The sequence below is a fragment of the Rasamsonia emersonii genome, assembly GCF_000968595.1.
Source record: "Rasamsonia emersonii CBS 393.64 chromosome Unknown ctg1118621760537, whole genome shotgun sequence".
Classification (NCBI taxonomy): domain Eukaryota; kingdom Fungi; phylum Ascomycota; class Eurotiomycetes; order Eurotiales; family Trichocomaceae; genus Rasamsonia; species Rasamsonia emersonii.
In genome coordinates, this window is record NW_013562924.1 from 17,233 (window position 1) to 31,043 (window position 13,811).

At 50.4% G+C, this 13,811-nt stretch overlaps 4 protein-coding genes across 4 annotated transcripts; all 4 read left to right on the forward strand.

The window, feature by feature from the left end:
• Positions 1–798: 798 nt before the first annotated feature.
• T310_7410 (uncharacterized protein) lies at positions 799–3,059 on the forward strand (the record flags this gene model as incomplete). Its single annotated transcript, XM_013469798.1, has 8 exons — positions 799–1,220; positions 1,303–1,402; positions 1,628–1,632; positions 1,666–1,700; positions 1,764–2,140; positions 2,378–2,607; positions 2,697–2,786; positions 2,843–3,059. The coding sequence occupies 8 exons, from the start codon at positions 799–801 to the stop codon at positions 3,057–3,059; spliced, it is 1,476 nt and encodes a 491-aa protein (XP_013325252.1).
• Positions 3,060–4,829: 1,770 nt separating this feature from the next.
• On the forward strand, positions 4,830–7,933 carry T310_7411 (WD repeat protein; the record flags this gene model as incomplete). Its single annotated transcript, XM_013469799.1, has 6 exons — positions 4,830–5,010; positions 5,162–5,292; positions 5,408–5,580; positions 5,678–6,212; positions 6,260–6,318; positions 6,349–7,933. The coding sequence occupies 6 exons, from the start codon at positions 4,830–4,832 to the stop codon at positions 7,931–7,933; spliced, it is 2,664 nt and encodes an 887-aa protein (XP_013325253.1).
• A 450-nt stretch (positions 7,934–8,383) lies between these two features.
• T310_7412 (Uncharacterized protein) lies at positions 8,384–9,027 on the forward strand (the record flags this gene model as incomplete). The annotated part of the gene is made up of 2 exons (XM_013469800.1): positions 8,384–8,455; positions 8,527–9,027. The coding sequence occupies 2 exons, from the start codon at positions 8,384–8,386 to the stop codon at positions 9,025–9,027; spliced, it is 573 nt and encodes a 190-aa protein (XP_013325254.1).
• A 1,276-nt stretch (positions 9,028–10,303) lies between these two features.
• On the forward strand, positions 10,304–12,517 carry T310_7413 (uncharacterized protein; the record flags this gene model as incomplete). Its single annotated transcript, XM_013469801.1, has 6 exons — positions 10,304–11,496; positions 11,844–11,924; positions 12,087–12,110; positions 12,281–12,299; positions 12,337–12,381; positions 12,491–12,517. 6 exons carry the CDS (start codon positions 10,304–10,306, stop codon positions 12,515–12,517), a joined length of 1,389 nt encoding a protein of 462 aa, XP_013325255.1.
• Positions 12,518–13,811: the final 1,294 nt, after the last annotated feature.

The following is a 13,811-nucleotide window of genomic DNA, read 5'->3' on the forward strand; positions in this document are numbered from 1 at the left end:
GAATGTTTAGTTAGCCCTGCAAAAAAAAGTTGGATCCCGCGAATTGGTCCCCGGCGCCAGCAAACGGCACACAAGACGGCTCGGGGACGTGCCTACGCGGACAGACTACGGAGATGGAGGCTGCCAACCTTGCTCGATTCGACAAGGATTGCCCGGATCGATGTCTTGCATCAGTATCACCAGTGAGTTAGCCGTGAGCTTCTCCCAAGGTTGGCTTTAGATTAGCCTGGGGGTGCTTGAGTTTGTCTCACGTCTCAGCCATTACTCGCATGGCTGGTGGGGTCTGAGATCTAATCCTTCGAAAAAAAGAAAGGGTTATTGAGTTCAAATAAAAAAAAGAATTTGCGAATGAATGGATGGAAACGATTGCCCCAGCCGGTGGAAGCATCCCCGTACTCGGACCCCCTCTATGACGTTGGACGAAGCTGTAGCCGTACAGGCACGAGTGTCGAGAACAGACAATTTGTCAGTTATATATCCCACGTACAGTATACACTTTAAACGTATACTTTTCTGCTTTCCTTCAGAGCAAATTGGTTGTTCTGCTGACTATGCTGAGTTTGAGTTTCCTTCGCTCTGCCGCAAGCCCGTATCGGCGAACCCCGACGCGGAGGGGTATGATACTTACCGTCGGGACACCCATAATGATATCAATCATCAATCTCATTGTTTTCCCATGGAATTGATCTCGTCTATGAGACACTGAAGAAGTAACTCCAAATAACTCCAAATATTCATTCTACGACATTTCACTCTCGCAACTACTGTTTTCTTGAAAAGAGATACTACAGAGCAACCATGTCTTCATCCAACCCCACTCTCCCACCCATATCGACCCTCTCCTCCCTCCCAATCGCCCAACAACTCCAAGTCCTCGATACCCTCTTCGAGCCCTCTCCCGAACTGCACACGCTCATGACCCCCGTGCTAGCGAACCAATCCTTCTCTTCGTACGACAGCCTGGTCGACGCCGTCGGTGGCCGTCTGTCCGCCCTCTCCGCGGCCAACTCGCCGCAAGACAGGCAAGTTCTGTACGGAATTCTGGGGTCGCACCCGCGTCTGGGAGCTTCCTCAGCGGCTGCGCAAGCGCAATTGAGTGAGCTGAGCAGGAGAGAGCAGGCGAATATTAACAACGACAATGCGGGGGCTGAGGATCAAGCAACCAAACTGAGCGCATTAAATCAAGAATACGAGGAGAAGTATCCGGGACTGAGATATGTGTATGTTGGGAACCACCACCCAAAAAAAGAAAAAAAAGGAAGTTCCATAGTAACACCGTCCCTCCTTGGATAATTAATACAGCACTTTCGTCAACGGTCGAGGCCGAGACGTCATCATGCAGGATATGCGCCGTCGTATTGACCGCGGCGACTTTGATCGGGAGGTGGAAGATAACATCCAGGTATGCCACACTACTTAAATATTTTTTTTAAAAAAAATTAGACTTGCGATGAATTCGCTGTCTGATACAATCGGTTAATCGCTCTTTTTTTTTTCTTGTACATTTACTAGGCCATGTGTGATATTGCCAAGGATCGTGCGAGGAAGTTGCTGCAGCAGTAGTAGCAGCATCAGCAACGGTCGTTTGAGAACTATTCTTTTCAGTGAAAGACATTTGTGTTTTTAGGTTTGGTACGTATAAAAACATGCAACTTCGACACCTAGTTATGCAGTGCCATTAACGTCGTGTATTCAGTATAGTATGTACAGTACAGTACACAGAACTGACGTGAAGTGGAATGAAGTAAAAAAAAATCAATAAGATAAATGTGAAAAAAGTCCTATTCAAATGAATGCGCAGAATCATGGCTGTTTATTGATCCTCCTCATTCCTCCGTCGATCCTCTCCCTCGCGGGTCCACTTCCAGAACAGCAAGCTGTCAAACGCAGCCAGCGAGTCATGGTCGTCGAGAACCGGCTCCGACGGCTCGAGGAGGATGTTGTTGAAATCGCTGTAGATCAGCTCGTGCCCATGATCATCATCATCACCGTCGCTACCGCCGTCTTCGTTGTCGAATACGCTGTAGTCATAGTTTGTGAGACTCAATGGGGATCGCGGCTGGAGAGGAATATACTGTCTTCGTGGCGGGCCTGGAGGAGACAATGGTCCGCTGCTGCTGTCACCGCCAGGACCAGCATCGTGAGTAGCGGCGGGCGTTTGCCATGGACTGGTGTCAAAACCACGCTGTTCACTATTCTGACTCGACGAACCGGATGAGACAAGGAGATTTTGATTTTCATTCCCGACGGTGGCTGCAGAACCAGCTGGAAATATGAGATGCGGCGCAACAGCGTTCGGCGAAGACGGCTGCGACAGGGAAGAAGGAAGAACAACCGTATTAATATGGGGGAGGAAACGCCGAAAGAATGGCTGCAGCCACGGTTGATAACTGTTTCTGAGTTGAAGCGCTCTCCGCTGCACCCGGTTCAGGATGGCCGCTTTCCGGAGGGAACATCGACCAAGACCAAGGGCCCTTTGTCTCGCCCAGACTGCAATCTTGGACGTGCCGCGACTGACGATGTAGGTGGCTGGAATCGAGAACGGGGGGCTCAGCCGGGAGGTGATCAGGACCAGACGCAGACGACGTTTCTTCTTTGCGCTGGGGGGTTCGTCGCTGTCGACATCGCCGTCGACATCATTCGATAACCGCCGCCTTTTCATGTGTGGGCGTTGACCTTGAACTCGTACGTGAAAGTCGAGTGAATAATGCCAATGTGAGACGTGCCCAGACGAACAGTGATGGTTCACCATCACCACTCAATATTTACAGCGCAGGAATCGTTCGGTAGGTTGCTGATGTGTAAATGGACGACATCGACGACAGGTGGCATTTTTTTCAAGGTTTTGCAAATGGTCAATGAATTCAGACGCGAGGAAAGCGCCCTCAGACCTACTGACAGGAGCTGACAAGAATGTTGGTGCTGGTTCCGAAAACTCCTTCTCGCTCCTCCAGAGGACATGGCTGGAGACGATAGAGGTAAAAAAAAATGAAAGGAATGAAAGGAATGACGCTGGTCCTTTGTTAAACGACGAATTCCAACTGCAAGTATTAAAGTAAAATGTTGCACATGCACCATGCAGAAAGTTGATCCAATCGGCAGGCGCGCGAGGGACAGAAAAAAAAATAATACGTCTGTCGGTCGACTCCGGAGTACTTCAATCTCTGACAGAGTCACATGATGGGGGTCGAGAAAGAGTAATCACATGTGGATAGGTAAATACGGAGTAGCTAAAACGAAAGCTATGTGCTCTAGACTCTAGGTAGACATGGCAGGTTCATGCTAGGCAGGAGCAGATACATCATAATCTACCTGCCTGGGTACTCATTTATGGGGTTGTATTTACTCAGGCACAGCTGTCCAAAAGGATTGCAGTAGTTAAACAATATTAATATCTCCTACAGTTTTAATAAGGGGGTAATTATGAAACGACAGAATAGGTCACTTTGTTAGGAAGTGCAGTAGTATATAACAATCCTTTGGATTGGGAGGTCGATTATCCCTGTTATATTATCTTATTCTATGCAGACTGGTATAACTATGGCATTTCATGAGTTATGCAGGATAGATATTGATATCAACCTATTCCAAGAATAAGGGATTCAGCTTCTGACTTGTCACAGTGACTACTTTCCTTCCTAGCGAACTGCAACAGGAGATATCTCAGACGTATCTAGTATCTAGAGAATATTAATATGAGAAGTACAAATCTAACAGCTTGACCCACCAGTGGACGCTACGGTGCCCCCCGAGATCGAATGAAATGGCCGCCACGCAGCGCTTATCGCGGGAAGAAGGGAAAGAAAGAAAGAAAGAACGGTATCAGATCTGGCATTCCTTTTCAGCCACTTATATGACAACTAATTAAATCGTGCACATGATCTTTCTTTGTCTTCTCTTTATTCGAGCGCATACTAGACCCTGAATCGTCCCGTCACATCATAGCCATGAGAAATGCAGGAGAGCTACGGTGCTGGATATCCGTTGAATATTGACAACAGTTATGTTGATATTCTGACTTCTTTCTCAGGTCAAATACCATGTAAAATATATTATTGATTGATGCAACGTACAGGCTGGATAGAGGTACCTAGTTAATGGTATGCGGGCTACAGGACTTGTATGCAGCAAATTACATAGAGTAGGATATAGAGCATATAACGACGAAGTACGTATATGTCCATCCTTAAGCTAGTATCCCGCTGAGTATGGCATTTCTGACTTCTTCAATTCCCTCTTCTCCGTCTAGCAGCTTGTCGTTTATTTTCGTCCAGTGTAATGACCAGGTGTGCTTAGTAATCGTATCGTGTCCGGAATAGGCAACCTTGCAGATGATATTACTCCCACATACGGAGTACCATCGAAGACGGACTATCATGACATCCATCTGTCACTGGACTGTAGAGATGTCCCCGATGACGCTCAGATCTGCTCTGGCTGGCACCCCGCATGTGCACTTGACCATGGCACGTGGCTGGTTCTCTTCTCCGTAAAGTCCGGAGGCAATATTAAGGATGCCTGGCTTGACTCCCACAGACGGATAAATCGGCTTAGAGTGGCAGGAGGCTTGTTTGATCACTCTAGTAATCATTCACATTCAGCAAATTAAACCCTAAGGACCCCACCGCCGCAGACCCGGGGCTTGATGTCACAGACTGGCATTGGAACCTTCCGGACCTTCCATGATAGCGGCTTTTTTCTGGAACCGCGCTTTCGACCTCCCCCCGTCGGAGCTCCATTCGAGAAATTCTACAATTGAATAATCCATTGATTCATTCTACGCGACATTGCTATGTGCACCATTCACCGCCTCCAAGAACTCCTCCAGCATGGCGGAGGTCTCCACTGCAGTCAAGACGTCCGACAGTCATAGTCGCAGTCGCGATCGCCCGATCGCTCGAGCCGCGACAACGCCCGTCGAGCCCGGCTCGTCCGGCAGCAACAGCAACAGCAACAGCACCGATGGCGGCAAGCCCGCCCTCGTCAGGTCTTCGCACAGTACTCCGATCGGTATGAGATGCAACAATCGCAGATGCCTGCTTGCTGTCTTGCTATTATTGGAAGCGATTGCTGGAGGGGCTGCACGCTTCCGCCCGGTCGCTTGCCGTTGCCGAACTTCCTTGGCTGACGTTTGAGAACGTGTCTCGTCTTCTCTCTACAGGAGCCACGAATGTCGCACCGGTCTACGGAGACGCGAAAGATGCCCGCAAGAGCCTGGCAGGTCTGGTGACAGCGCAGGCCAGTTCGTCGCCGGACGAATTGTCCCAAAGCCCGATCGACCCTCTCTCCCAGGTATGCTGCTGGCCTGGCTCCACTGCGACCAATGGCAACAAAATATATATATTCGTCGCCAGTAGTAATTCAGACCGGCTGCGAGAATAACTGCTGACGTTCGCTACGAATCCAGCACATCCTCAAACGGACGCAGACGGACAAGTCGCTCTCGTCCAAGCTGCGATTGCAATCTACGCATGGCCCGGAAGCTGGCGGAACAGACGGCGCGTCCAAGTTGAGCCCGACAGATCAAGGCGTTCTACGGGGAGACATATCTGGGGCCCTGAAGAATACCAAAGACAAAAAGTACGCTGTCTACTAGAACTCGATAGTGTCCTGGCGATCTGCACACCGCCATTGAATCCACCGCCTTCTTCTAACTGTGTCCCGGAAAATACTACAGGAAAGGTGTTTCGTTTCTCAGTCGCTTTATCGGCTCCAAGAGGAAGGACCAGCTCTCCGAGTCGAATGACAATGCATCCGATCTTCAAGACGACGGAACTAATGGCATGGATGAAATCTTTGCCCACCCCGTAGGGTTCATTCCACGATTCCCTCCGCCGCCGAAGTATATCAAGGCAAAGGCCTACTACAAGAAACAGCGCACGTTCGACCGTGTCTTCCTGGCTCAGGAACTCCGTGGGACCGATGATGCAGCCGCCGGGGGAGAGGATTCTTGGTCGACGAACCAGAAGGCCATCTGGGCGCTGGAGTTCTCGAAGGACGGGAAATACTTAGCAGCCGCTGGTCAGGATAAGACCGTCCGCGTCTGGGCAGTCATCACGAATGCGGAGGATCGGGAAGCCCATGAACAGGAAGAGGACGAGGCCAAGGGCGAAGATGAAGGATTACGGTTGACTGCTCCCGTGTTCAAGTCGAAACCGATTCGGGAGTACACAGGGCACATGGGGAGCGTGCTAGACTTGAGTTGGAGCAAGGTATGTGTGCAAGCTCTGGCTTGACGAACATTACTAACGAATGCTAGAATAACTTCCTTCTCTCTTCGTCCATGGATAGAACCGTTCGCCTGTGGCATGTCAGCAGGTTAGAGTGTCTCTGTTGTTTCAAACACAGCGATTTCGTCACTTCCATTCAGTTCCATCCCCGAGATGATCGCTTCTTCCTCGCCGGATCGCTGGACTCGAAGCTCCGGCTGTGGAGCATCCCGGACAAGAGCGTGGCTTTCTGGGCGACAGTCCCCGACATGATCACCGCCGTCGCCTTTACGCCCGACGGCAAACATTCGATTGCTGGGTGTCTGAATGGCCTCTGTGTTCTGTACGAGACGGATGGTCTGAAGGCCACGGCGCAGGTCCATGTGCGTTCCGCTCGGGGACGGAATGCCAAGGGCAGCAAGATCACCGGCATCGACACGATCATGCAGCCCCCCAACGATCCAAAGGGCGAGGTGAAGCTCTTGATCACCAGCAACGATTCCCGCATCCGACTGTACAATTTTCGGGATCGCAGTCTCGAGGCCAAATACCGGGGCAATGAGAACACCACCAGCCAGATCCGTGCGTCGTTCAGTGACGACGGAAAACATATCATCTGCGGTAGTGAGGACCGTCGAACGTACATCTGGCCGACGGGATCAGGCGAGAAGGAGCCTGATAAGCGCGCGGTCGAGGTGCTGGAAACGCGCACTGCCATCGTGACGTGTGCCGTGATGGCCCCGACGGCGACGAAGCAGCTCCTGGGTTTCTCAGGAGACCCGGTCTACGATTTGTGCAACCCGCCTCCGGTCACTCTGGTCAGCCAGACCGAGTCGTCCAAGCCGAACGGACAAAACTCCACCGAGGACCCTCTTGCCGCCCGGGCAAATGACGCATTGAAAGCGCAGGCATCGCCGGCGTACCTTGCGCGATCGACCCATCCAGGTGGAAACATCATCATCGTCGCTGACTACTTGGGGAAGATCAAAGTTTTCCGCCAGGATTGCGCCTACCAGAAGCGACCTAACGACTGGGATGCCAGTTCCACTTTTTCTCGGAAACTCCTGGGCCGTTCGAACTCGGCTCGCCATAGCATTGCGTCGTCGATCGGGCGCGAATCCAAGACGCCATCCGAGCGGATTCTGGCCTGGCGGAATTCGGTCATTGGCACCGAGCTTGCCAGTGTCAGCTCGCGCGATATCCGGCCAGGAAGCTCGTCTCCTCGAAAGTCTCTCAGTCGGCGATCGCGCTATTCTAGCCCGGTGCGGAGTGCTGTCACCAAGAGCGAATCGGGTTATGAGACCCCTCGATCGCGTTCGTCCATCGGCAGCCGTGGCTCCGACAGAGACGAGTCCAAACCGAGCGTGCTCGTCGGAGAGCCGGAATCGCCGTCATCGCCCGAGATACCACCGGACGGGAACGAGGGTCTTGCGGCTTCGTTCACAGAGACTGGGCAGAGCAACGCATTTTGGGCCAAAGCGGCGCAGACGATTCAGTCGGCCAATTCGCAGCGATTCTTGAATCCCAACGACGTGCAAGGGGAACGTCGGAGGTCGAGCGTGCCGAGCGCGCTGAGCAGCGACCTGAGTTCGCTGAGCGGCGATCCGGACGAGGGGGAGGTTCTGCGATGCGCGCGCTGTCGAGGCACGAATTTCCGGGCGACGAAGACGCGCGGCAGGCAGAGACTGGTGTGTGTGAAATGCAACACGCCGCAGACGATGTAGGCAGTCGATCTGTACAGTTTATTTATGAGTATTTTGCATATATTGCATTGCACATACGAGATGTGTTGACGCGGATATGAATGTGATGTGATGCGATGATTGGGGACTCCATGTATGTAGTATAGTATAGAGCTGCAGTCGTCTAGTTGACGACGTTGAATATACCCAGAGTACATTGCATGAGTTAGTTGATTGGAGATAGTATACGAATGTTGCGAGTATCAACTATGAAGCGTACTGAATGCCTGAGAGCAATGCCAAGCCACACCGCCCTGGATTTGCCAACTCCAACCGCCGACACGAGATCCCCCGCACATTCCACCGACGAGAACAAGAAACAACAATTCGGAGCATTAATTTAATACTTTTGACTCGCGAATATTAATATTGCATGATCCATTCAACCGACTCATCCTGATAAGACTCTCTCGACCAGAAGAAAAGGCCACAATGCCCTATCTCCCAACGTCGCAGGCCTTTCTGGAGCAATCCTCCATGCTGCTGGAGGCGTATCCTGACGATGTACGTGTGATTATTCTATTCTCCTGCGAAACAATTTTCTAAACTTTTAACTGACTCTGACTGTTGTCAAGACCCGAATCACTACCAAATACAGCTTCCCTTCCCACCTCCCGAGCTCGTCGACGACGAAAAAATCAAAAACAGCAAAAGGTGCATCGGCAGAGGATTCCTCCCAGCAAGCTCAGCAAGGAGGGCAGACGTCTGCAGCACCAGCAGCAGCAGCAGCACCACCGATAGCGACCCTCACGTTCAAGACTTACAACCCTGCAACGGGGATCTGTCTCAAGTACCGGACCAACAAGGCCGCTGAAGTCGGTCGCTTGATGACTGGATTGGGGAAGTTGGCCAGTGGAGCTAAGGTTTCGGATTTGACGACGACGACTACAGCTACTACTACTGCTGCTGCTGCTGCCACTGCTGTTGCAGCAGGAGGCGATGTGGAGATGACAGATGCGCCTGCGCCTGCGCCGACGGAAGAGAATGCAGATGTCGTCACGGCAGCTGGCAAGGCTGATGCGGGCGCTGGCAAAGGGGGGAAGGCGAAGAAGAAGAGTGGGAAAGGGAAGCGATGAATGAATGAATGAATGAATGAATGAATTGACCAGAATGAGATTCTGCTGGATATGGAAAAGTCTGGCAGGCTGGTTGTTCATGCGAGTTGCATACAGTACGTATCCATCAACATGGAGAGAGCGCGGACCAGTCTCGTAATTCTTGATTAGGCCTCTCCTGCAGAGATGGATGGAATGAATATACGGACGGACTGATAACGGGACGAGACGAGACGGATTCGATGAAATGAAGTGAAATCCTTCTCAGTCAGCAAGAGACTGGACTGGACTGGGAAGACGATGATAAGTGAGTGAGATCTGGAATCTCACGACTACATAATATTCCAGTCGACTCTGATGTATGTACATAGATGTACTTATGCAGTATTAATCCGGATAGAGGGAGTGGCATGCCCCTGTCTTGTCAATGTCAATGAAAATCGAACCACGGAGAGAAGATGCGCTTTCATTATTTATGTTCTCAAAAGCATAACTCGGTCGTATGTACGGAGTACTGTACTATTCAAAGAAATCGTATTTCTTTGTCTGTCTGTTTGTTTCTCGACCAGCCACAATGTTAAAATAAATCCTATCTATTATTGGAATGGATTGACTCATGCACAGACATGCTGTTTTCTGATGCGTCTGTGCGGCAGTGGGAATATCTAGTTGGTGTCTAAGAGAGATATCTCACTGCTGTCCAGAGCAACTTCATACTATACTTATGAGCTCATGCTTGCCACAGCTTATCAACAGCATCTGAAAGAATCTCACATCGAATGGCCTACAGTTCTCAGTAGCTGAGGCATTATTTCTTATTTATACTCGTTCCTACCAATGGGGCCGCAGGCATCCCTTGGCCCGGATCGACGACCGCGCTAAAAACCCACGTTGCAGCTCTAGCTAAGTTTCTGGTATAGACGTCTTGTCTAAGACTTCGTTTGCCCCTCGGCATTCCGGCCCCAATCTGGCCCACAGTCCACTATGCTCAGCCGTTCAGACACTCGGCTGGTCGTTGCCAATCATATGCAACGCTGCTGCTCGTTCTGCAGCCATGGAATGGGTCTGCGCAGGCTGGAGGGCCTTGGGACAGCTGCTATCAGCTAGTCTGGAGTCTCTGGACGAGCGATTGCGACAGTTCATGCGGAGACTGCCGGTCGACAAGCTCACAATCCACAATGAGAGGATCGGGCCGTGGTGATCGCTTGATCGCTTAATCGCTCGTTTATAACCTCCCACAACCCTGCAGCTTTATTCCTGGCCAGATGTCTCTCTTCTGTCTGTCAGAGTCGACGCCATGCTGGGCAGAACACGCTTCGCAATTGCACCGCAGGGCCTGCGCAAGGCAGGCTCGTTGACGCAGACACGAGTCCTGTACCATGCTCTCTCCTCGCAGCGGCCGGCTGCTCAGCTGGCTCTTGCGAAAGCGCCGTCACAGTCGCTGGTGACCAGGCCTGCTCCCACGACCGCTCTGATTCCCACTCCCCAGACGCTGTCACAACCTGGTCTGCAGATCCAGCGCTGGCAGTCGACAACAACGTCTGCATCCGATTATCCCGTCTGGCAACCCCAGACCAAGGGCATTCTCTCCGTGCTGCCGCCGTCGTGGGTGCCCTACGCGGAGTTGATGCGAATCGAGAAGCCCGGCGGGCTGTACGGCTTCTACTTCCCCTACCTCATCGGCCTGAGCTACGCGGCCTGCATCGCGCAGCCGGTCATCTCACCGGCGTTCCTGGCCAGCACCAGCGCGGCGTTTCTGGTCTGGAACGTCTTCCTCCGGGGCGCCGCCTGCGTGATCAACGACAACTTCGACCGCGAGTTCGACCGCCAGGTGGCCCGGTGCCAGCTGCGGCCGATCGCGCGGGGTGCCGTGACGCCTTTGCAAGGCCATGTCTTCTACTGGGCGCTGACGGCCATCGGGGCCGGGCTGGTGTCGCAGTTCCCGCACGCGACACAGTGCTTCTGGCACGCGATCCCGATCCACGCGCTGGTCAGCCTGTACCCGCTGGCGAAGCGGTGGACCGACTTCCCGCAGGTGGTGCTGAGCATCCCGCTGTCGTGGGCGGTGTTCATGTCGTGCTCGGCGCTGGGCGTGGAGCCGTTCACGATGCAGGACACGGCGCTGGCGCTGGCGACGACGAGCTTGGCAGCGTCGCAGGCAGTGTGGATCGTCATCTTCGACTACGTCAACGCCTGCCAGGACACGGTCGACGACATCAAGGCCGGCGTGCGGTCCATGGCGGTGCGGTACCGCGACACGTTTGCGTTCATCTCGGTGCTGGGCACCGCGCAGGTGGGCTTGCTCGTCGCCGCCGGCTGGCTGGCGGGCCTGTCGCCGGTCTACTACACGGTCGCCTGCGGGGGGAACGCGCTCTGGCTGGCGATCATGGCCAAGACGGTCAACCGGGCCAAGCCGCACATTTCAGCGTGGTGGTTTGCGTGGGGGAGCTTGATTGTGGGCGGGACGACGGTGGCCGGGCTGTTGGCCGAGTATGGAAGAAACCTATACAAAGGGAACGACCTAGACGAACAAGAAAAGGTGACGCTATAGACGGGGGTGGCTGAATGATGATTTCTGGATTTATGGGCAGGCAATTTGATTACGATACGATTACGACTTTTTTTTCCCTTTTTTTTTTGGCGGCAGTCTCCTCTACGACCAGTCGGACTTGATTTGATGTAAATAGACTACACGCTCCTTAATGACGAATACGAATAATGAATGAATGAACGACAGTATTGTTTACTCGAATATCTACTCAGTACTCTGCAGGTGATATTAGTTAACGGTAAATATAAGCTATAAACTAACAACTCTGTCCTTGACATTAGATCAGATATTTTCATTTTTTACTCGAGAATATCATTGGTATTAAGTCCTCGCCAAGAAAAACCCCCTGTCTGAACTCTGAACCCTGGTGAGTGGTGATTGGTGAGTGAGCCTGCAAGCCACCACCTGCATGCAGATGCACAGTGTCTACTAACTGCTGGGATGAGTGTGGTTAAGCCAATCATGGGAAATGTCAATAGTCCGTCTGACATCTGTACAGGGTACCCTAGCTAGGTATGTACCTAGGTAGGTTGCAAGCTGATCGTGTACCTAGGTATGTACTGTACTGTACATATAGGTATACAAGGTACTGTACCTCAGAGTAATAGTAGTCCAAAGTAGTACAGAGAGTATTTATCCAGTACGCATCTACCTAACTAACCTGTCGAACCACGGACCCAAAGTAGCTAGCTAGCAGAATATTAAATTCTATATCCTGCATAGAACAGTATGGAGTACAGTGGTATGTATGTTATATTAATAATTGTACCTGATAACAGGTCCGTACAGTACAGTATATACTTTATGGATGGATATATAGACTAGTTAGTAACCGCTGTTGATACGATGAATTTGAATTATTCCTGTACTCGCGATGTATACATAACCAATCCTTAATCTTAATGGTAATGAATATTACCTACTTTCTAATAGCTAGACATAACTATGAATCTACAATAGTTATTTTTTATTTTTTTATATTTATTTATATTATTGTATTGTAGTCATCTAGTAAGGAGCCATTAGTAATGTTCATCATCATCATCATCATCATCATCATCATCATCATCATCATCATCATCATCATCATCATCATCATCATCATCGAGGATTGGTTATATACAGCGAGTGCAGAAGTAATCACCAAGAGAGCCCAATCCAATCCAACCTAGTCCCTGCTGCATGGTATAGACAGATAAAATAAGGGAACTGGTGTGAGCATCCTGAATTTAGCTAGCTAATAGGAGATGCCTTGATGATAGATTCTGCATGTTGGCAGAGAATGTCAGAGGTGGATTATGTCAAAGTTGGAATATCTTAAATAAATAGCAGCTATAAAGAACTCGACTCTCCTTGAGGACTGAAATTCCTGAAAAGATAGATAGCAATCAATAGCATTCTCTATGAAATCAGCCATACTTCTTCTTTCTTTCCTGTTCCATTCATTCATCAAGTCTACCTACCCTATCTGCCTACCTATCTTGTCACAAGGTTTGTTTTTGGCCGTATATCGCCTACCTAACTCCATGACGACGGCTTAACCACCCCCTCCTACTCCTTACGGAGTACAATTTTATCGCTTACTTAATGCTTATTATAAGAGTTTTTGCTGCTAACCATGATAGTGCTTATTCAATAGAATATATAGGGATAGAATCCTATAAGAATAAATTGCAGTCTCTCAGTGAAACTGATTCTTTAGGGTTTATATATATACTACCTAGGTTTCTTCTTCTATCCCTGACGACTGACTCCTGGCATCTTAGGTCTTGCATCTTAGGTGTTGCATCCTATTTCAACTTAGGTGCATAATGTTTGCCTTCAGTATAGCTCAATTGCAGCTGAGCTTTTTAGAATGATAACGAAACAAAATTAATCACAATGGTTACTAGCAAGTCTCCTCTCTCCAGTGACTTCCTTAAGGTTGCTAATGACTGTGTGACACATGCAGAGTGAATATCAATGCCGCTTCTCATGGCTAGTACGTTGTTGCCGAGAATGTCGAATTCCAAGTTCTGTCTCCAGCCTGTATTCATTCACAATTCTGGCAGAGGTCTTGACAAATCTCCTCATATTCCCAATGACTTCCATTTGCTTTGCCATCTTTTAAAAAAATCCAATTCCTCTCCGGAAAACCGCTCGAATTCTCCAGGGCTATGTTCACGCAAGAGATCACCATGTAATTATCAGAATTCCTCGCTTTTTAGACACGCCAAACTCTTCCTTTAGGACTGACTCAATGCAACACGCCGTT